The sequence below is a fragment of the Mastacembelus armatus genome, chromosome 24 (genome assembly GCF_900324485.2).
Source record: "Mastacembelus armatus chromosome 24, fMasArm1.2, whole genome shotgun sequence".
Classification (NCBI taxonomy): Eukaryota; Metazoa; Chordata; class Actinopteri; order Synbranchiformes; family Mastacembelidae; genus Mastacembelus; species Mastacembelus armatus.
The window spans coordinates 3,003,770-3,025,490 of record NC_046656.1 but is presented as its reverse complement, the minus strand read 5'-3'; the positions used below and the strand labels follow the sequence as shown (position 1 = coordinate 3,025,490).

The window sequence follows — 21,721 nt, the reverse complement described above, 5'->3', positions numbered from 1 at the left end:
TGGAGTCCTGCAGTGTGCTCTGGCAATGAACTAACCTTTACAGTATACTGTACCTGAACAAAATAGGACCAGGGGAAGCATTACAAGTATTTGCATTTCATGCTGGTGGATTGTAACCAGTAGTAACAGTAGTGCACCAAAAGAAGAAACAGGAGCAAGAGTCAAAAATAGAGAGTGGGGAATTTATTGAAAACTGCATTTAAACTCAACCAGGCTGTTTGAGTGATCTGGGGTGCTTCAGGTTCTGCAGGGGCGTCAAAAGGCGGCTGGCTATGTGGAGATGTTGCAGCGGGCATCCCTCTTGACTGAGGGCCCTCATCTGTGCTGTAATGACTGGGTCTTTCAACAGGATAATGTTGCAGTTCACAACGGCCTGATGGAGGACTTCTTCGAGGACAACGTCGCTCCTTTGGACCATCCTGCATGTTCCCCTGATTTAAATTTACAATTTAAACATTGTAAAAAATTAAATTTACAAAAACAAACCCCAGCTCCAGACCGTGGATGGAGTTTTTTTGGGCTGTGGTCTTAAACTTCTGATCAGCTGATGAACAGCCTGTTTGAGTTTTCAATAAATTGCCTACTCTCTTATTTTTTGTCTCTTGCTCCTGTCTCTTCTTTTGGTATTTTGAAGCACTATCTACAACCTGGTTATTTTGTGTCCATTATTTTGGAAGTCTTTTGTGTCCACGGCCATAAGACTATAATTCCACAATATAAACAATAACACGCACTTCAGGGGTGTTTGAGCTGACCTCAAAGCCAGCAAAGGTTGGCTGATCAAATGTTATTGTCACCACATGTTCCTTCACTTCCCCCCCCCCACCCAAAATTAGTTTTGCAACTCTTTTAAAAGTTTTAGTTAATTTTGAGGCAGAATAAGAAAATTTGTGAGTTTAAATTTAAATGCCTATTCATTTTTATTGCTTACATATTAATGTATACATTTATTACATTAAAACAAGTCTAGTTGTTCTACAGTCATATTCTAGCCTCCATACAAATCAGCATGGAGCAAAATCAAATATTGATACACTTAAAATAAATTTCACTAGTATTTTAAACAGTGTCAGTTAAGCTAGTCTCATAAATAAGCAGTAGGTTGTTCCAGAATGAGTCCAGCATCTGGATACTACCAGAAAGCTTACACTGTACTTCCTTCATGCATTCAGCTTTCACTGAGATCTATCGAGCACAGCATTTATGAAAGAGGTTTATACTTATATAATGTGTGTGTATAATGTAGAGTATCGAACTTATAACTGCCATAATAGATTAATCTTTTGAGATCTAGCTTTATTTTTAATGGTTTATTTACAGCATGCAGTGAATAAGAAAGAGCTGCTTTGTACTCAAGTACTGCATATACATATCTAAATCTACTAGTCCAATACTACTATAACAATAAACAAGAAGGGTTTTGAATGTGGGCAGCATGGTGGTTGAGTAGTTAGCACTGTAGCAAGAAGGTCCTGGGTTCGCAACCCGGCCTTTCTGTGTGGAGTTTGCATGTTCTCCCTGTGCTTGTGTGGGTTTTCTCCAGCTACTCCAGTTTCCTCCCACAGTCCAAAAACATGTATGTCAGGTTGATTGGTGACTCTAAATTGCCCATAGGAGTGAGTGTGAGTGTGTGAGGTTGTTTGTCTCTATGTGGCCCTGTGATGGACTGGTGACCTGTCCAGGGTGTACCACTGCCTTCCACTCGAAATAGAGCTGGGATTGGCTCCAGCAAATCCCCTTGACCCTGGTTAAGGAATAAGCGGGTATAGATAATGGATGGATGGATGGTTTTGAATGTGAAATGACTTTAGGCCACTGTATAGATGAGACAGCTGTATTCCACTATGATGTTTTTTCATGTTTCCACTATGAAGCAAATACAGTGGGGCAAATAAGTATTTGATACACTGCCGATTTTCAAGTTTTCCCACTTACAAAGAATGGAGAGATCTGTAATTTTCATTGTAGGTACACCTCAACTGTGAGAGACAGAATCTAAAAAAAAAAATCCACAAAATCACATTGTATGATTTTTAAATAATTAATTTCCATTTTATTGCATGAAATAAGTATTTGATCACCTACCAACCAGCAAGAACTCTGGATCTCACAGACCTGTTAGTTTGGCTTTAAGAAGCCCTCCTATCCTCCACTCATTGCCTGTATTAATTGCACCTGTTTGAACTTGTTACCTGTATAAAAGACACCTGTCCACACACTCAATCTATCAGACTCCAACTTCTCCACTATGGGCAAGACCAAAGGGCTGTCTGAGGACACTAGGGACAAAATTGTAGACCTGCACAAGGCTGGGATGGGTACAGGACAATAGGCAAACAGCTTGGTGATAATTGTTGGCGCAATTATTAAAAAATGGAAGAAATTCAAGATGACTGTCAATCTCCCTCGGACAGGGGCTCCATGCAAGATCTCGCCTTGTGGAGTATCAGTGATCCTGAGAAAGGTGAGGGATCAGCCTAGAACTACACAGGAGGATCTGGTCAATGACCTGAAGAGAGCTGGGACCGCAGTCTCAGCGGTTACCATTAGTAACACACTACACTGTCAGGGATTAAAATCCTGCCGCGCACGCAAGGTCCCCCTGCTCAAGCCAGCACATGTCCAGGCCCGTCTGAAGTTTGCCAAAGACCATCTGGATGGATCCAGAGGAGGCATGGAAGAAGGTCATGTGGTCAGATGAGACCAAAATAGAACTTTTTGGTATAAACTCCACTCGCTGTGTTTGGAGGAAGAAGAAGGATGAGTACAATCCCAAGAACACCATCCCAACTGTGCAGCATGGGGGTGGAAACATCGTGCTTTGGGGGTGCTTTTCTGCAAAAGGGACAGGACGACTGCACCGTATCGAGGGGAGGACGGATGGGGCCATGTATCGCAAGATTTTGGGCAACAACCTCCTTCCCTCAGTAAGAGCATTAAAGATGCGTCGTGGCTGGGTCTTCCAGCATGACAATGACCCCAAACACACAGCCAGGGCAACTAAGTAAGAAGCATTTCAAGGTCTTGGAGTGGCCTAGCCAGTCTCCAGACCTGAACCCAATAGAAAATCTATGGAGGGAGCTGAAACTCTGTGTTGCCCAGCGACAGCCCCCAAACTTGAAAGATCTGGAGAGGACCTGTATGGAGGAGTGGGCCAAAATCCCTGCTGCAGTGTGTGCAAACCTGGTCAACAACTACAGGAAACGTCTGACCTCTGTAATTGTAAGCAAAGGTTTCTGTACCAAATATTAAATTCTATTTTTCTATTGTATCAAATACTTATTTCATGCAATAAAATGGAAATTAATTATTTAAAATGAACCCAGATTAGATTATGGCTCATGAAAGAGTAAAATCTCACATTGATTTTGAGTGGTTTAGTGCAGTCATGACAGTGACAGATGAGCTGTGCGTTAGCAGTCATCTCTATTAGTCCTCAGCATGTGCAGCTCATCCTCCAGGTAAGCAATCCTTTCAATGAGAGCAGCTCTGTCAGCCTGAGCCTTCTGATTGGCCTGCCACCGAGCTTCCTGTAACTTCCTTTCGTACCAGCGCTCCATCTGTGTTGACACTGCTTCAAAAAAGTACTGGGTGACTTCCAGGGCATGCATGTTGTCCCTCTCCTTAGCAAATGAGGACTCATTGGGCTGGTCTCCAAACAGCTCCAGAGTCCTGAGCTCTGTGGCCCCTCTAGACTTAGTCCTGCCCTGGGAATGCTTCTTATGGTGTTTACCTCTATCCCGTCCTCGCTCCCTGTCTCTGAGCCCAGCTTCAGTCCTGCTGCTGCAGCAGCGCTCTGTAACTGGAGACAGACTACTGGCTCTGTGGCCTCTGCCCCTGCCCCCAGTGTAATCCACCATGTCCACCTCCTGCAGGGTGTCAGCACCGACCAGTGAACGCTCCTTTGGCCGAACCACCTGGACAGATGACAGTGGCCTTTTGGCTGCTGCAGGAGAGCAGACCTCTGCATTCTGTGCCTTATCACCATCTGTTGAATGTGCATGAGATATTGAATGAGCACATTTACCCAGAAACCACTAAACAACATAATTTACTATTATTCAAGCCACCCTGTTAATTATAACATGATCATGAACCACTTGGTGATGTTTTTCCTCTGACAGCAATGTTAGTCTTTCCAAAAAGGTAATGATGAGAATCACTTCTGTGTGACTCTCACGCAGGTTTCATAAACCTGGAGAACAGATATGGTTTCAGAGGATACAGCTTAGACAACACAAATTGCCTGTCAACAGACAAAGAAACATGTAAAATTTTCAAGCTGAATTTAATTAAACACAGCCTGAAATAAGAAAGGTCATTACTGGTGTCAATCCACAATTACAAGAATCTTTGCATGCAGGGGCAGCTGTGCCTCAGGTCGACCATGAACCAGAGGGTTGGTGGTTCGATCCTTGGCTTCCCTGGTCCACATGCCGAAGTGTCCTTGGGCAAGACACTGAACCCCACGTTGCCCCTGGTGGTTGTTCCACCGGTGAGTGAATGTGTGAGCGAGTGGGTGAATAGACAAAAAAGTGTAAAGAGCACTTTGAGTGCACTTGATTGTAGAAAGGCCCTGTACAAGTATACAAGCATTAACCATTCTTTTGTTCCATAGACATTCCTGAGTGTGAGTTAATCAACACTTCATGTTACTTAAGACTGGTAACGGTTAAGATGAGCTTTGAACATGGATCCTTGTGTGTGTTTGGCAGTTCATGTGGGGACGCTGTTGCCAGCCTTGACAGTGATGGGATCATGAAACTGACCCTAGGCCACTGAGTACCACTGGAATTTCTATTGCACACACACACACACACCTTTTGCGTGGTAGTGAGTGAGGAAGCCATGATGCAACAAGTGCTGCTTGCATATCTGTATTACAATCTGTTGTTTACTGGGTCACTGATTTATGTTGATTTTAATATGGACAAAACAGTGTCTCCTGTCAGTGTATGTGAGAATGTTTACGTGAATAGATCTAACTAGACGAGCTGATTTTTGAGGTCATACCTGGAGAGCTCTCCACATGAACCACAAAGTAGTGGTTGCCTGAGCCCCCCTCTGCCACACTAGGCTCCCCACAACTGGAGCTTAGGATTGCAGTGCTGCTGTCCAGGTCCGGGCACTGGGTGCTGCCCTCCGGTCCAGCAGATGGCACAGCTTTGTTGGCTTCATTAAGGCCTTTGGCCACAGAGGGGGAGAGCTGCAGATTATTGCTGTCATGGTCTGTTGTGTAATGTACCTCCATGTTCTGCAGCTTAGACAGACACCAGCTCTTCAACTCACAGACTAGAGACGCCTGCTTAAAAGGACCATACAACCACACAGAAGACATTATATTAGTGTATGTCACATTTACTGGTACAGATGTCACCTTTGTTGTATATATAAAAAAAAAAAAAAAACCGAAGCTACAATTCAAAATGTGTAACAACAGAAAAAATGCAATATGAAAGGGTTTGCATGAATAGAATTTTCCACAACATGCCTCAGTTTGACAGTTTTTTTTACTGGTTTTACAACACATTTACTACTTGGCTCAGTAGTAGGCAGCTGTTTACAGTGAGCATATAGCAGACATATGTAGACACTAACTGGTGAACATAGGGAGCATTTAGCTGCTAAAGAGCCATAGATTATTCTTAGAATTTGGTAGAGACCAACTCTGAGCTAAAAGGATAGAAATAGATTTCTATTTATCAGGTGGAAACAACTGTGCCTCCAAATGCTAATGATGCTTTAAATCTGCTGGATGTGGAAACATTGAGGCAGATCAGCTATAACAAATGTATAACGTGATCAGAAGACCAATGTGTTCGTTCTGTTGGCCCCATTGATGACTTCATCAGTTGAGTGTGGACCGAGACAGAAATGACATTGTTGTTAGTGCTACCTGTCTTTTCTCTGCCTCCAGTCGCTCCTGCATGGCTCGCTGCTCAATTCTCTGTAGACATTCTGTTCTCTCTGCTGACACTCTCTCCAGTGTCATCTTATCAAGAGCCCAGATCTGATTGCAAAAAATATATCACAGATGTCTTGATGGTTGTAGTTATTTACTGTTCCATATCTTTTAGTCACTTAATAATTCATTATACATACACATTACACCTGGTAGAGCATGCAGATGTGCATGTTTGTGTATCTTATATGCATACATAGTATTTCCAGACACAACAACCACGTAAAATAATCATTAGTCACATGCTTTATTTGAGAGTGTATGAAAATAGATGTCTTAAAATCAACTGACATATTACACAAGGACTCTGTCTCCCTTTTACAAATATTCTTCTTTACTGTATTTAGAAAGTGGCGACTCCTGAAGGGAGCAGCCGAAAGGAAAAGAAGAAGAGAAAGACTTCATCAGGTACAGAAGCTTCAGATGAACGTGTGTATCATCGACTAGGTAGTCAAGTATCCATGACAGAAAGCCACACTTCAGTATGTTAAATCATCATGCACACCAACATTATGTTACACAATTTCTTAACTTATATTTTATCTAAGAAAACAAAAAACTGATTTCACACAGGTGTATATTAAAAGAAAACACTTCCTGTTGACTGCAGTGCCAGTTTCAATTTCAGATTTATGGAAGCTTTATTCAATTCATGGAAAGACAAAAAGCCGCAAATCACTATTTCTTTCCCCTTGTCAAGAACAAAATGGACCAGATCTAGACCAAGAGGCACTACATGTGGACCTGTCAAACCTGGACTCGATTACGGGGACAAATTTAACATAACATTTCTAAAACTTTCATTTTTATTATTTATCACTTAGCCTTTGATGTACATTTGGTCTAGTGTTGTCTGGAGTACATGAAGTGAAATGAAAAGGTCAGGGCGAAAGGTCTGTGTTAGGACAGCTCTATATTCATGTGAACAAACAAAAATTGGTCTCCAAAATGACATAACCCTTTTGAGAAAGACAACCTTCTGCTATTGAGTGTTTACAATTAGTGTGTTAGAATGTGTGTGTTACCTGGTGTTTGCTTTTGCGGTCCAGCTGGCCCATCTTGATGTTCAGCTGGTCTTGGACAGTGTGGATCTCAGTCTTCATTTCCTCCTTAGTGGCCTCCAGTTGGTTCTCCAGTTTATTGATTAAAGGTTCACAGCGGCATCCATTCAAAGGAGCCTGCAGCATAGTCAGCAGTTAAATAGTGTTTGTCCATATTTACTATGGGGACTCACAAACACTGATGCTGTGTTTCATAAGGCACACACTGATGATGATCATCCAGTGATGATGATGATACTCATGACACTCTACTTTTAAAACCTCAGAAGCTTTTCTAACAATATAGTTACTTTAGATGGCATAGCCCTGGCCTCCAGCACTACTGTGAAAAACCTTGGAGTTATTTTTGACCAGGACTTTAACTCACACATAAAACAAATCTCTAGAACTGCCTTCTTTCACTTATGCAATATTGCCAAAATGATGCAGAAAAACATGCATAGTCCATGCATTTGTTACCTCAAAGCCTTGTTTTGTTATGCATGTTACTCTAACTCATTACTATCTGGATGTCCCAGTATCTCCATAAAAAGCCTCCACTTAATCCAGAATGCTGCAGCCAGAGTCCTGACAGGAACTAGCAAGAGAGATCATATTTCTCCTATACCAGCCTCTACAGGTGCAAGTCTCCTTGTGGTTCCCAGAGTTTCCAAAAGTAGAATGGGAGGCAGAACCTTTAGCTATCAAGCTCCTCTCCTGTGGAACCAGCTCCCAGTCTGGGTTCAGGAGGCAGACACTCTTACTTTTAAGGCTAGACGTAAAACCTTCCTTTTTGACAAAGCGTATAGTTAGGGCTGGCTTCAGGCAACCCTGAACCATCCCTTAGTTATGCTGCTATAGGCCTAGACTGCCCGAGGACCATTGGTGCACTGAGCTCCCCTACCCTAACCTTTTTTGTAAAGGGCCTTGAGATGATTGTATTGCGATTTTAGATCACTAGGCACAGAAGCATAAAAGGAACAGACAGCTTGAAAATTATAAAATTATCTACTTGTGAACTTTAATTGGTAGTTCACAAATAACTTGTGTTGTTGATGACTACTTGCATCTTGGAGGGGCAAGCATTTGTTTTTAGGCCTTTTTGATTTGAAACTTAGCTCTCCAGTTATGTATTAATCAGGACCAGTACTTCTGTTCACCTTTTTTTTTTTGCATCTTTCTTGGTATAGTATTATTTATTACTGTGACTCAACAAGGGAGTGTCTATGTGCCTAGTGTACCTGCATGATCTTTCCATCCTTGCCGCGGTACAGCGTGTAGAGCTGATAGGCTTTAAAGTTGTGTGGAGGGATGGATGCATGAGGGGAGGCTCCTTGCAGTTTACTTTTCCTCTTGTGAAACGATTCACTGTGCCTTGTCTCTCTGCGACGGAGGGGGTCAGACAAAAATGGCTGCAACGCCAACAGCATCTGAGATTAGTAAATATTTCATCCATTCTTTGACATTACCAGAAGGCTAGATCACGTGAGCAGCTGACTTCAGCTTCACGGTTACATTCGGGGGACCCACCTTGTCCTTCTGCTTCCTGTTCTTTCCCCTCCTGGTGTTTGACTCAGTCACCTCAGCATGTTTGTAGGTGGCTCGGTCACTGCTCTGAGTGTCGTCTGCTGCAGATGCACTGTCCTGCTGGAAACAGGAAGTGGGAAAGGGTTGATACAGCAGTTCCCTGGGAAGGTTTTGGCACTCCAAATCCAAAAATGCTGAAAATAGCTTATTTCTAAAACTTTCCTTCACATAAGGGAATTTAATTCAATTCAATTCTATTTGTATAGTGCCAAATCACAATATAAATCATCTCAAGGCACTTTACAAAAACTAAAACTAAAAACCCAACAATTCCCTTATGAGCAAGCACTTGGCGACAGTGGAGAGGAAAAACTCCCTTTAACGGAAGAAAAAACCTCCAGCAGAACCGGGCTCAGTTTGGGCGGCCATCTGCCTCGACCGGTTGGGGTGAGTGGATAGAACAGAGAGAAAAGAACAGCAACAATAAACAACAAATAGACACTGCAGGTTGGTGGGACCAGTAACTGCACATCAGCGATATACAGCTCCAGGACCAGGGACACCTGCAGAAGGTACAGAGACAACAGAGAGAGAGGGAGAGCACAAACTAGGGGAGAGAGAGAGCACAAGGTTAGTGACATTCAATGGTGGAATATACATGAGGTGGGAGGAGAGAAGAGAGGGGACGGGAAAGGGAAAGAGGGGGGGTTAGGGTAGGGGAGCTCAGTGCACCGATGGTCCTCGGGCAGTCTAGGCCTATAGCAGCATAACTAAGGGGATGGTTCAGGGTTACCTGAAGCCAGCCCTAACTATATGCTTTGTCAAAGAGGAAGGTTTTGAGAGCGAAGTGGTCTATTGGGATAATATGGTACTATGAGGTCTTTAAGGTATGAAGGAGCTTGATTATGAAGGGATTTGTATGTGAGAAGAAGGATTTTAAATTCTATTCTATATTTTACAGGGAGCCAATGAAGAGAAGCCAATATAGGAGAAATATGATCTCTCTTGCTAGTTCCTGTCAGGACTCTGGCTGCGGCATTCTGGATTAATTGGAGGCTTTTTATGGAGATATTGGGACATCCAGATAGTAATGAGTTACAGTAATCTAGCCTTGAGGTAACAAATGCATGGACTAGTTTTTCTGTATCATTTTGAGACAGGATGTTCCTAATTTTGGAAATGTTGCGCAGGTGAAAGAATGCAGTTCTAGAGATTTGTTTTATGTGTGAGTTAAAGGACATGTCCTGGTCAAAAATAGCTCCAAGGTTTTTTACAGTAGTGCTGGAGGCCAGGGTTATGCCATCTAGAGTAGCTATAAGTTTAGAAAAGTTATTTCTGAGATTTTTTGGCCCAAATATAATGACTTTTCTCTGAGTTTAACCCTCTGGGGTCGACGCACGCGCCGGCGCGTTTTGACACATCTTTTCCTGATAACGCCGAAACAAACTTGAATTACTCCGTCAATTCTGATCGTACAGATAAAAGTATATCATTCAAATCTGTAAAGGGTCTAGTTTTAGTGGTATACCATCATAATAACAACAAAACGCGCTTTTTTTAAATAAAGAAAGCCGACAGGGTGCGCTCTCGGCCTTTTCTGTCTCTGCCATTTCTCTTCACAGATGCGTAAATTAAACAACCAGAATCTCAGTGAATACTTGGCTCTTTCTTTTAAGTGAAACAATTCAAGTCGAAAACCAATCATCACTTTTTATTTAATCCGTATGAACGTAAGGAGAAGTCCGTTTTTTCCTGTCTCACCTCATTACAGGTAATGCGGTCCCGCCTTGTACACTGTCCACTGTTCACATGTAAATAATCTCAGGTGAACCAGGTAAATATGTGCACACCCCTGAGAAATGACATAAAACGTCAAACTTCATCATAGAATTTACTTTAATTTTTCTGCGCGTTTGGATGATGGCGCGTCACGGACGTGAAGAAGCGCTTCTTGTATTCCACACAGAGACAAATAGTTTAGCTTGTCCTCAGAGTAAAAACACTGATTTTAACTCAAACGAGGATTGTTTGGCTCCTCATTGTTTTGTATTGTGCTGCACTAATCCGTCCCATCTACATTGACTGAAAGGCTCATTATGCGTGTCTTTGTCTGGTCGTTCAGTGCGTCTTTTATGTTCTCAGGTAAATCACATGACTATTCATCCTCAGACACACCCTCTTGCATATGGCCTTTCTGGACAAAAAGTGTCTTAGAAAATTTAAATCACTGTATTGTTTACTGTGAATGTGTGAACAAGATGACATTCACAGCACTCTGAAGTAAACACTTTAGCCTACAACATGCAGGTCTCCAAAGTCTTGTGAACCAATGTTCTGTTTGTGTTTTATGGTCTTATTTCAGTGAATGAAAAATTGTAGTTTTTCACTAACCATGCATAAACACTTTTTCTCAAAAACACAATCATGTATAAACTTGCTGCTCACATATTATTGTAGCCAATTTTGTGCTGATTACAGCGTTATCAGACTTTAGACATTAATATGTTTAAAAGACACTGAAAAAAGCACAAATGTCAGGACATGTCAAAATTTGTCAAGGCCCCAAAAACCCCCTCAGACCCCAGAGGGTTAATATGTTTAAAAGACACTGAAAAAAGCACAAATGTCAGGACATGTCAAAATTTGTCCAGCCCCCCCCCCCACACCTCAGAGGGTTAAAAGTAAAAAGTTACTGGTCATCCAGGCCTTTATGTCAGTTAGACAGGCTTGAAGTCTGGTTAACTGGTTTGTGTTAACTGGTTTAATAGATAGATACAACTGAGTTTCATCTGCATAGCAGTGGTAATTAATAGAGTGCTTCCAAATGACATATCCTAAAGGAAGCATGTACAGGGTGAACAGAATCAGTCCTAGCACAGAGCTAGGTATAGGAAGCATCTGCTGAATTTTATCTCTAATAGTTGTGATTTTATTTGTAAAGAAACTCATAAATTCATCACTGCTGAGAGCTAAGGGAACACTGGGCTCAACAGAGCTGTGACTTTTTGTCAGCCTGGCTACAGTGCTGAAAAGAAACCTGGGATTGTTCTTATTTTCCTCTATTAGTGATGAATAGTATGCAGTTCTGGCTTTACGGAGAGCTTTTTTATATGTTAGTAGACTGTTTCCAGGCTAGAAAAATTTCCTCTAAGTTTGTGGAACGCCACTTCCTTTCCAGCCTTCGTGATGCCTGCTTTAAGGTACGAATATGTAAATTATACCATGGGGCTAGTCTTCTCTGATTCACTAACTTCTTTTTCAGAGGGGCCACAGTATCAAGCGTTTCACGCAGTGAGGTTACAGCACTGTCAACAATATGATCAATTTGGTAGGGAGTGGGATTGAAGCAGCTGCCCTCCACTATGTTTATACTTGGCATAGATGTAAATAAAGATGGAATCATTTTCTTAAATTTATTAACAGCGTTGTCGGATAAACATCTGCTGTAGTGGAATTTTCTTCCAAACGTTGCATGATCCATCATTTTAAATTCAAAAGTTATTAAAGAATGATCTGACAAAACAGGATTTGGGGGAAAAACTATTAGATGTTCAAATTCGACACCATAGGTCATAACAAGATCAAGGGTGTGATTGAAACAGTGGGTGGGTTTATTAACATTTTGAATGAAACCAACTGAATCTAATATAGAATTAAATGCAATGCTGAGGCTGTTATTTTCAACATCTACATGAATGTTAAAATCTCCCACTATAATGACTTTATCTGATCTAAGCACTAAATCAGACAGGAAGTCAGGGAATTCAGTTAAAAACTCTGAGTAAGGGACAGGTGGACGGTACACAATGATAAGTAGAACTGGTTTTTGTGTTTTCCAGTTTGGATGCGAGAGACTAAGAGTGAGGCTCTCAAATGAGTTATAACTGTTCTGAGGATGAAAGTTTAATAATAAGTTTGAGTGGAAGATTGCAGCTACTCCTCCACCTCGACCTGTGCTTCGAGGAACATGATAATTTGTGTTATGAGTCCCCTTTTGGGACTTCCTGCCGGGGACCTTTATGCTGAAAGGGCTTCCTGTTTTCCCCCTGCATCGGCAGCTTTACATTGGTCACTGATTGTTCGCACCTGTGTCCAATTACTGTTTCTCTGCCGGCTATATGTACTGCCGGTATTCCTTTGTTCAGTGCAGAAGCATTAGCCTGTTAACCGGTGTAACCTGTGTAACCAGTGTTAATGTGTGTAGCTGGTTGTTGATTATTTTGGTGTTTTATTATATGCCTCTGCATGGCAGACTGTGCCGCCTAGCCGGCTACTATTTGTTCACTGGGACGCCCCGTTGTATTTCTATTTCTCTCCTGATCCCTGGCGTCTCCAGGGGGAATAATTAAACCTCTCTTTGTCCTGCATTTGGGTCCTGTCACTCCTTCCTCCTGCCAGCACCACAACATGTAAGACTGAGGGGGGTTGATTCATTCAGACTGACATATTCATCCTGCTGTAACCAGGTTTCAGTAAGATAAAGTAGGTCAATTTGGTGATCAGTTATCAAATCATTTACTAACAGAGATTTAGATGAAAGGGACCTAATATTTAATAGTCCACATTTGACAGTTCTGTTTTTCTGTTCAATAAGAGGAGTGGTCTTCATTTTTATTAAGTTTTTATGAATAACTCATCTTCTGTTAACTTCTGATTTATATGTTCGAGGGGCAGACACAGTCTCTATGTGGTTTGAGGGGGGCGGCGGCTCTAAGGAAACTGCAGAGAGTCTCTGCATCCCGGTCCCCACCCTGGATTGTCAGGCTTTGGGTCGGCTAAGAAACTCGGCCAAATTCCTAGAGATGAGAGCTGCACCATTCAAAGTGGGATGGATGCCATCTCTCGCTACCAGACCGGGTTTTCCCCAGAAAGTGGCCCAATTGTCTATGAAGCCCACATCGTTTGCTGGACACCACCTAGACAGCCAGCGACGGAACGACGACATGCGGCTAAACATGTCATCGCTGGTCAGATTGGGGAGGGGTCCAGAGAAAACTACGGAGTCCGACATTAATTTAGCAAAGTTACACACTGACTCAACATTAATTTTAGTGACCTCCGATTGGCGTAATCGGGTCTCATTGCTGCTGATGTGAATAATAATTTCCCCATATTTACGATTAGCCTTAGCCAGCAGCTTCAGATTTGATTCGATGTCGCCCGCTCTGGCCCCAGGAATACATTTGACTATGGTCGCTGGTGTCTCTATTTTCACGTTCCTGACTATGGAATTGCCAATTATCAGAGTCGGTCTCTCAGCGGGTGTGTCGCTGAGCGGGGAAAATCTATTAGAAACGTGAAGAGGCAGGTGATGAGCCGTGGGCTTCTGCTTAGGAGTACGTTTCCGTCGGACCGTCACCCAGGCTAATTCTCCGGGCTGCTCTGGAGCTGCCCTTGGACCCCTAACAGACCCTGAGATCGGTGGATAGCAATAAATACCAGTCAAAATAGAAAGGTACTTGACTAGTACCAGAATGTAGCAGTTAATGAATTGTTTAGAGTTTAGTTGGCTTTTTTGGTGTGTTAAACTATAGCTAGTCTGTTGCTAGTCTGTAGACGAACTGTACAAAACACACAACACGACATGCTTGCAAGACAAAAGTGACTCGCTTACCCGGAGAGCAACACCAACAGGGGAGTAACTCCGATCCACTAAAACTAAAAACCCAACAATTCCCTTATGAGCAAGCACTTGGCGACAGTGGAGAGGAAAAACTCCCTTTAACGGAAGAAAAAATTTACTGAAATTATGTCCAATTGTCTTACTTATCCACTTCACTACTGGAAGTTAAACATCTCTTTTCATAAGCGTGTCACTCCTATTTACTCTCTATACTGCTTCCTTCCTCCATCCATCCATCTTCTTCTGCTTATCCGGGGCCGGGTCACAGGGGCAGTAGCCTAAGCAGGGATGCCCAGACTTTCTTTTCCCTGAACACTTACTCCAGCTCATCCAGGGGGACACTGAGGCATTCCCAGGTCAGCCGACTGACATAGTCCCTCCAGCAGGTCCTGGATCTTCCCTGGGGTCTTCTGGTGGGACATGCCCCAGGAAGGCACCCAGAGGCATCCAGTACAGATGCCCGAGCCACCTCAGCTGGCTCCTCTCGATGGAAGAGGAGAGGAGCAGCGAGGAGGAGCAGCGGCTCTACTTTGAGCTCCTCCCGGGTGACCGAGCTCGTCACCCTATCTCTAAGGGAGCATCCGGCCACCCTGCGAAAAAAGCTAATTTCAGCCGCTTGTATCAGAGGTGCTGATTCTCATTCCAGCCACTTCACACTTGGTTGCAAACCGCCCAAGTGCAAGCTGAAGGTCCTGGCTCGATGGAGCCAACAGGACAACATCATCTGCAAAAAGCAGAGATGAAATCCTGTGGTCCCTGAACTGGACTCCCTCCAGCCCCTGGCTGCGTCAAGAAATTCTGTCCATAAAAACAATGAACAGAACCGATGACAAAGGGCAGCCCTGCCGGAGTCCGACATGCACTGGAAACAGGTCTGACTTACTGTCGGCAATGCGAACCAAGCTCCTGCTCTGTTTGTACAGAGACCAGATAGCCCTTAGCAAAGGGCCCCAGACCCCATACTCCTGGAGCACCTCCCATAGGATGTCATGAGGGACCCGGTCGAATGCCTTCTCCAAGTCCACAAAACATGTTAACTGGTTGGGCAAACTCCCATGAACCCTCAACCACCCTGGAGAGGGTATAGTGCTGGTCCAGTGTTCCATGACCGGGAGGAAAACCGCATTTTTCCTCTTGGATCTGAGGTTCTATCATCGGCCGGATACTCCTCTCCAGCACCTTGGCATAGACCTTCCCAGGGAGGCTGCGGAGTGTGATCTCTCTATAGTTGGAAGACACCCTCCAGTCCCCCTTCTTAAAAATAGGGACCACCACCCCGGTCTGCCAATCCAGGGGTACTGTCCCTAGTCGCGACACGATGTTGCAGAGGTATGTCAACCATAATAGCCCAACAACATCCAGAGACTTGAGATACTCAGGGTGGATCTCATCCACCCCCGGTGCCTTGCCAATGAGGAGCTGCTGAACTACCTCAGTGACTTCAGCTTGGGTGATGGGCGGATCAGCCTCCGACTCCTCAGCCTTAGGTGCGTTGGTGGGGTTGAGGAAATGGTATTCCTTCCACCGTCTGACAATATCCCCAGTCAAGATCAGCAGCTCCCCGCCTCTACTGTGTTGGCAGAGCACTGCTTCCCCCTCCTGGTTGAAGCTCTCTCGGAGGTGGGAGTGGAAGACCTCTCTGACAGAGGGTTTGGCCAAACATTCCCAACTGACCCTCACAATATGTTTAGGTCTGCCGTGTCTGTCCTGCTTCCTCCTCCGTCAGTGGTTCCAACTCACCATCAGGTGGTGATCAGTTGACAGCTCTGCCTGTCTCTTAGTGTCCAAGACATATGGCTGAATGTCAGATGACACGACCACAAAGTCGATCATCGACCTCCGGCCTAGGGTGTCCTGGTACCAATGTGAATTGGTGGACACCCTTATGCTTGAACATGGTGTTCATTATGGACAAGCTTGAACTAGCGCAGAAGTCCAACAACAGAACACCGCTCAGGTTCAAATTGGGGAGGCCGTTCCTCCCAATCACGTCCCTTCAGGTTTTGCTGTCGCTGCCCACGTGAGCATTGAAGTCCCCCAGCAAAACAATGGAGTCCCCAGTTGGAGCACTCCTCCCAGAGACCCCAAAAAGGCTGGGTACTTTTCACTGCTGTTTGGCCCATAGGCCCATAAACAACACCTGTTCCCGACCCGAAGGTGCAGAGAAGCGACCCTTTCATTCAGCGGGGAAAACTCCAACAAGCTCCTAAGATCATTCAGACTGCTTCCTTCATCATGTTCCAATATTTTTTCTACATTTCTCCTTTTTTTTCTTATTTCTGCTATTTAGATGATGGATACAAAAATATACAACTGATTTGACAAAATAGTCCAGTTTTTACCTTACAGGGCAGCATCTCATCTCTGGGCACTGACTGAGCTCTGCCTTCTTCCTTCAGCTTGTCTCTCCTCTTCTTTACACTCCTGCCACGCAAAAAGCTCTGCACCTGAACACACACAGAGGAGATAAAATTTCTGCAATCACAACTGGAATTACAAAGAATGCTTAAGACAGAAGTTCATTGATTCCTAAAAGTATTATTTTTTATACACAGCACAGGCCACAAATAACTAGGGTATAACAGATTTCTATCTGTATTTGACATACTTGTGTATGGATATTTTAAGTGAACATTCTCACACCACAGATGGCCAAAAGCAAATCTTTACATGTAGGTTTGCAGATTATAACAAATCCAAATCACTCTGCCTAGTCATATACTGTTGTCCTTTAAGCCTTAGTGCTGTACACCAATAAAATTATACAAATAAAATGTCAAAGTAAATATCTTCAAAAATAAATATTGTAGATATTATTACATACATAATTTGTTTTATATGGTCAAATCTGCATCTGTATCTCACATCACACTATATTGAGGGTAATTTTCTTAGCAAGCTGTACATCCCAAGCAGGCTCTGTGGAAGTCAACTTAAAGCCTCTTCTGGACTTGATGAATTGTGGATTTGGACAGTCCTTAGTAAACATAGACTTCGTGGGAAGCCAGCCATTAACTCCGCAAATTTAAAACTCAACCTCAGTAAACTATCTAGAGGTTGAGTCACAGCAACTGGACTTTCAATTTTTAGGTCGAAACGTTTCACCACCCATCCCAGTGGCTTCATCTTCATCTGAGAAAAAGCTGGTATGGAACCTCCAATTTATCTTCCAGGTTGGTTTTACTCCACCTCTACTCCCATAAGCTCATTAGGTGAACTATGTTATACTCAAAGGACAATGCCATTGACAGGACCACCTACTACAGACTGTATCCAGGAGAGACCATCCCCTGTCTGTTTGGGGCCCCTAAGATACACAAAGAAGGAGCCCCTGTCAGGCCCATCATCAGCAGCATAAAGTCAGTGACATATAACATTGCCAAAGACCTTGCCACCATCTTAGCGGCACTGGTAGGTCACACAGACCACTACATCTGGAATTCAGAGGAATTTGCCTACAGAGTCAGACATCTAAAAAAGGATAGAGATGAAACTATGGTATCCTTTGGTGTTACATCACTCTTCATCAGCATCCCCACCACCAGATGCTTTAACATCTGTTAGGAGAATACTAAAAGAGGACAGCACGCTCTCTACCAGTAGCAGCCTCAACCCAATCCAAATATATCTGCTATTGGACCTTTGACTGAACACCACATACTTCTCATACAGAGGTGAATATTACAGACAGAAACATGGATGTACTATGGGCTCTCCTGTGTCACCCATTGTTGCCTATCTGTACATGGAACAAGTGGAAAAGAAAGGTCTCAGCTCCTTCATAGAAATGGCACCGACCCCTTGGTTCAGATATGTGGATGACACCTGGGTGAAAATCAGGACCCAGGAAGTTCAAGCCTTCACAGCTCACATCAATGCAGTAGATGCAAACATCAAATTCACCTGAGCGGACACCAAAGAAACAGGCTAGCCTTTTTGGACTGTGAGGTCGTCATCAGGTCTGATGGTAACCTTGAGATAGAAGTCTACAAGAAACCCACACACACACAGATCAATGCCTTCTTTTTGACTTCCATCACCCACTGCAACACAAACTAGGAGTCATCAGGACTTTATGCCACAGAGCAAACAATATCCCTACCTCTATGGAGGCCAAGAGAAAGGAGGACATACATTTAAAGACAGCCCTCAAAACCTGTGGCTACCCTAAGTGGGCTTTCAACAAGGCAACATCCACACCAGGCAGAAAAACAAGAGACACGGCTGAGCCTCAAGATCCACAGGAGAAAAAACTTGGTCATTCCCTATGTATCAGTTGTTTCGAAGAGGCTTAAACAGATTTTTGGGAAACATCAGATACCAGTTTACGTCAAACCCACCAACACAGTGAAATAGAGACTGGTTCATCCTAAAGACCAGACACCAAAACAAAAGAGGAGCAATGTAGTATATGCTGTCCAGTGTAAGGAAGAATGCTCAGAACTCAACATTGGAGAAACCAAACACCCACTTAACAGGAAGATGGTCCAGCACAGGAGGAGCAGCTCCTCAGGACTACAGTCAGCTGTGCACCTCCATTTAAAGGAAAGAGGACACTCATGTGAAGACAGTGATGTACATATTTTGGACAGACAAGATAGGTGGTTTGAGAGAGGAGTCAGGGAAGCCATCTATGTCCAAGTGGAAAAACTGTCCCTTAACAGGGGAGGAGGGGTCAAGACATAACCTGCCTTCAATTTACCAGGCTGCCCTTTTATCTGTTTCCAGGAAATTAAGGAACATATCAAACGTCTTCCAGGGAGGACACATTCATGGTGAATCAAAGGGGTCACATGAGTCTACTATTAGATCCTAACAAGCCTCACCTGGGCTCACTTCTATTGTTCACCTAACGAGCCTATTCAGGCCAGGTGTGAAGTGAAACCAACTCAGGAGTGTGGGTCAGACTCTCACCTGATTGATGATCTCACCTACTGAGCGTATGGGTCTAGGGGTTGGGCGAAACCAACCTGGAAGATAAATTGAAGTTTCCATACTAGCTCAACCTTTAGATAACTTCCCCTGGATGTCTGAGAATCTTCACAGACATCTCAGTAAACTATACAGTTATTGTACAGTGTGTTGAGACTAATAGTGAAATGCACTTCCAGTAATAGCAGTAATGATATGTCAGTTCTTAAAAGTAATTATTTTGTCGTTGTGGGAAAATACTGTGCCTTATTTTAAAAGTGATTAGAAAATAACAATGTTGTCAACATTGTCTACATGTACATGTATCTTCTAAGGCTGTATGTAATGTTGTAATGTTTCCACAAGGGTGCCCATCATTTTTTGGTCTGGTTCTCAAAGGGGCACATGCAGGTTTTGTCTGGTACTCACACTGTACCAAAATTGAGTACCAAGCAAAGTGCACAAAGTTATCTAATAATTAGCTAACTCCATAAAATGCTGCTAATCTAAATACTAAAAAAAAAAAAAAAAAAAGGTAACACATTAACTCTAACATGTTTGTATCAATAATCTTATTTATGAAAAAAATCATTTTGTTTAAGCCAGTAAAATATATGTAAAAAACATCAGTATACAAAAGCACTTTTTGATGTAATATCTGCAGTCCATTCTTGATTTTAACCTGTGCACCGGTTATGTGCACCCATGACTAAACTTTCTGTAGTGCTTTTCCAGTAGACTGGTCAAGCCTCTTAAACTATCCTTTACCATTTACAGACCAAGAACAGACACATTTGTGGTAAATGCAATAAAGCATTACATGCATTTAGTAATTTTATTTACATTGTTTTGTTACATATTTTGAACTTTAATTTTACCTCAAGTAGAATAATACTGACTTAATAATGAAACCTTTATAATCTTGATAAATATATCAAAAAGTTAGTCAGAATGTTTTAAGAAAACACATGTAAACGCTTTACATAATACAAATATCACATTATAAGATATCTACCATGAGAAGAAAAAATGCATGACATTTGTTTAAAGCTGCCTGAACCGGTCAGACTGGGAGTTACTGGTTTCACCTGGGGAGCTTTGGTTAGGAGAAGAACCACCTCTGGATTGTTGTGTTCTCTGGCCTGGTCCAAAGCTGTTTCATCTGTCTGCTGAAACAGAGGCTCACAATCAAAACAGACAAAACATGACTCAAACTGACAGTAAAATTTCAAACAGCAGCAGGGGCTTTGGTTTCATCATCATAACTTTATTGCAGGCACAGACACGGTCCATAACACCCTAAAAAAACAGACATATAGTTAAAAAGTCAGAATCCAAAATTCATACACACCTACATAAGTTAAAATGCCAAAAATTTCACAGACTGGAAAATAACCTGACTTTGTGAAGGGTTGCAATGATAGTGTTTCCAGAGTCTGATAGCCTGCACATGCATCTATACAGGAGATTACGCAGTACAGCCAAGCAGGTGGGCACGCCAGCAGTGACAAACATCTTTTCTGACCCCGGATGACCCCCAGAGGTGATATATATTCTGGCGTCATCCGAGGTTGTTTTCCTACAGAATCTTCTCGTGGGAACGCAAGGATTCTGAGGGACAAGAGAGCTCTGGCGGTCATTCAGGATTCATAGAACCGCAGTTACATGCGTAACTCTTGTTTTATTTCATCTTTCCTGACCGCCAGAGAGCGGTCCAGCAAGCACTGAATGACTCATACCAGCGAAGTCACAAGGGATCCTGAGTATATAACTCATGGAGTAGACCCCATCCAGTGGCTGTGGGGTTACAACATTCACCCTGTAGGACCTGGAAAATGTGCCAGGTGATGCCCATGAAGCAGCAGCACATACAGGTACACCTCTCAAGGCCGCCCATGATGTGGCAATGCTTCTGGTGGAGTGACTCGTCACACTTCGTGGCAGGGAGCAGTTGCCTGCCTTGTAGGCGTGAGAGATTACATCAACAATCCACTGGGCAAGATACATGGTCCTCAGTACGACCAACGAACCACTGTGAGAACAATTTCCACCGCTTCTCATACTGCTGACAAGTGGACAGTGCCCTTGCATTCAGGTTGGTCTGCCTGATGGGGTTTGTAAGAACAGTCAGCTGCAGTTCGGACCCTCCAGCAGCCAGACCCACAGCTGGAGGCGTTGAGGATTGGGGTTCCAGATCCTTCTTCCCAGCTAGGACAGAAGATCCTCCCTGTCCAGAAGGCACCATGGGGTGCCGCGACAGAGTTCATGCAGTAGCGGGAACCATGGCCGCGCCAGCCAGAAGGGGGCCACCAATAACAATCTATGACCCTCCTGAAGAATCATCTGGAGTGTTGGAACGACCAGAGATTGTGGTGGAAAGGCATACAAGAGACCCCAAGGCCAGGGATGGGCTAGGGCATCCCGGCCCAAGGGACCTGTCATCCCTGCCTGTCAGGATCCATTTCACTGGACTTCCGTTTTCTTTTATTTTGGAGGATCCTGACAGGAACTGGTTTTTGGTTATTTCTGTTTCCTTTACGTTGACCTAATTAGTTGATTGCTTTCACCTGTTTCTTGTTTTGTGCCCGGCCTTTAAATACCTTGGTTGTTCCTTGTTTTAGTTGCCGGGTTGTCTGTTATGTTTTGTTCAGAGTTCCT

General features: G+C 43.4%; 1 protein-coding gene across 10 annotated transcripts in view; it reads right to left on the bottom strand.

The window, feature by feature from the left end:
- Window positions 1–1,674: 1,674 nt before the first annotated feature.
- ankrd6b (ankyrin repeat domain 6b) overlaps window positions 1,675–21,721 on the bottom strand; it is a 71,637-nt gene continuing 51,590 nt past the window's right edge. For 3 of the 10 annotated variants that reach the window (XM_026319324.1, XM_026319322.1, XM_026319330.1), the window contains 8 exons: window positions 20,152–20,232; window positions 16,495–16,599; window positions 8,533–8,649; window positions 8,244–8,414; window positions 6,988–7,140; window positions 5,897–6,010; window positions 5,014–5,305; window positions 1,675–3,988 (listed from right to left, as the gene is read on the bottom strand). In XM_026319324.1, the coding sequence (XP_026175109.1) occupies window positions 3,414–3,988; window positions 5,014–5,305; window positions 5,897–6,010; window positions 6,988–7,140; window positions 8,244–8,414; window positions 8,533–8,649; window positions 16,495–16,599; window positions 20,152–20,232 (1,608 nt within the window). In that variant the 3' untranslated portion in view covers window positions 1,675–3,413. The remainder of the gene's footprint in view (window positions 3,989–5,013; window positions 5,306–5,896; window positions 6,011–6,987; window positions 7,141–8,243; window positions 8,415–8,532; window positions 8,650–16,494; window positions 16,600–20,151; window positions 20,233–21,721) is intronic. The other 7 variants (XM_026319326.1, XM_026319327.1, XM_026319328.1 and 4 more) reach the window with 7 other exon arrangements.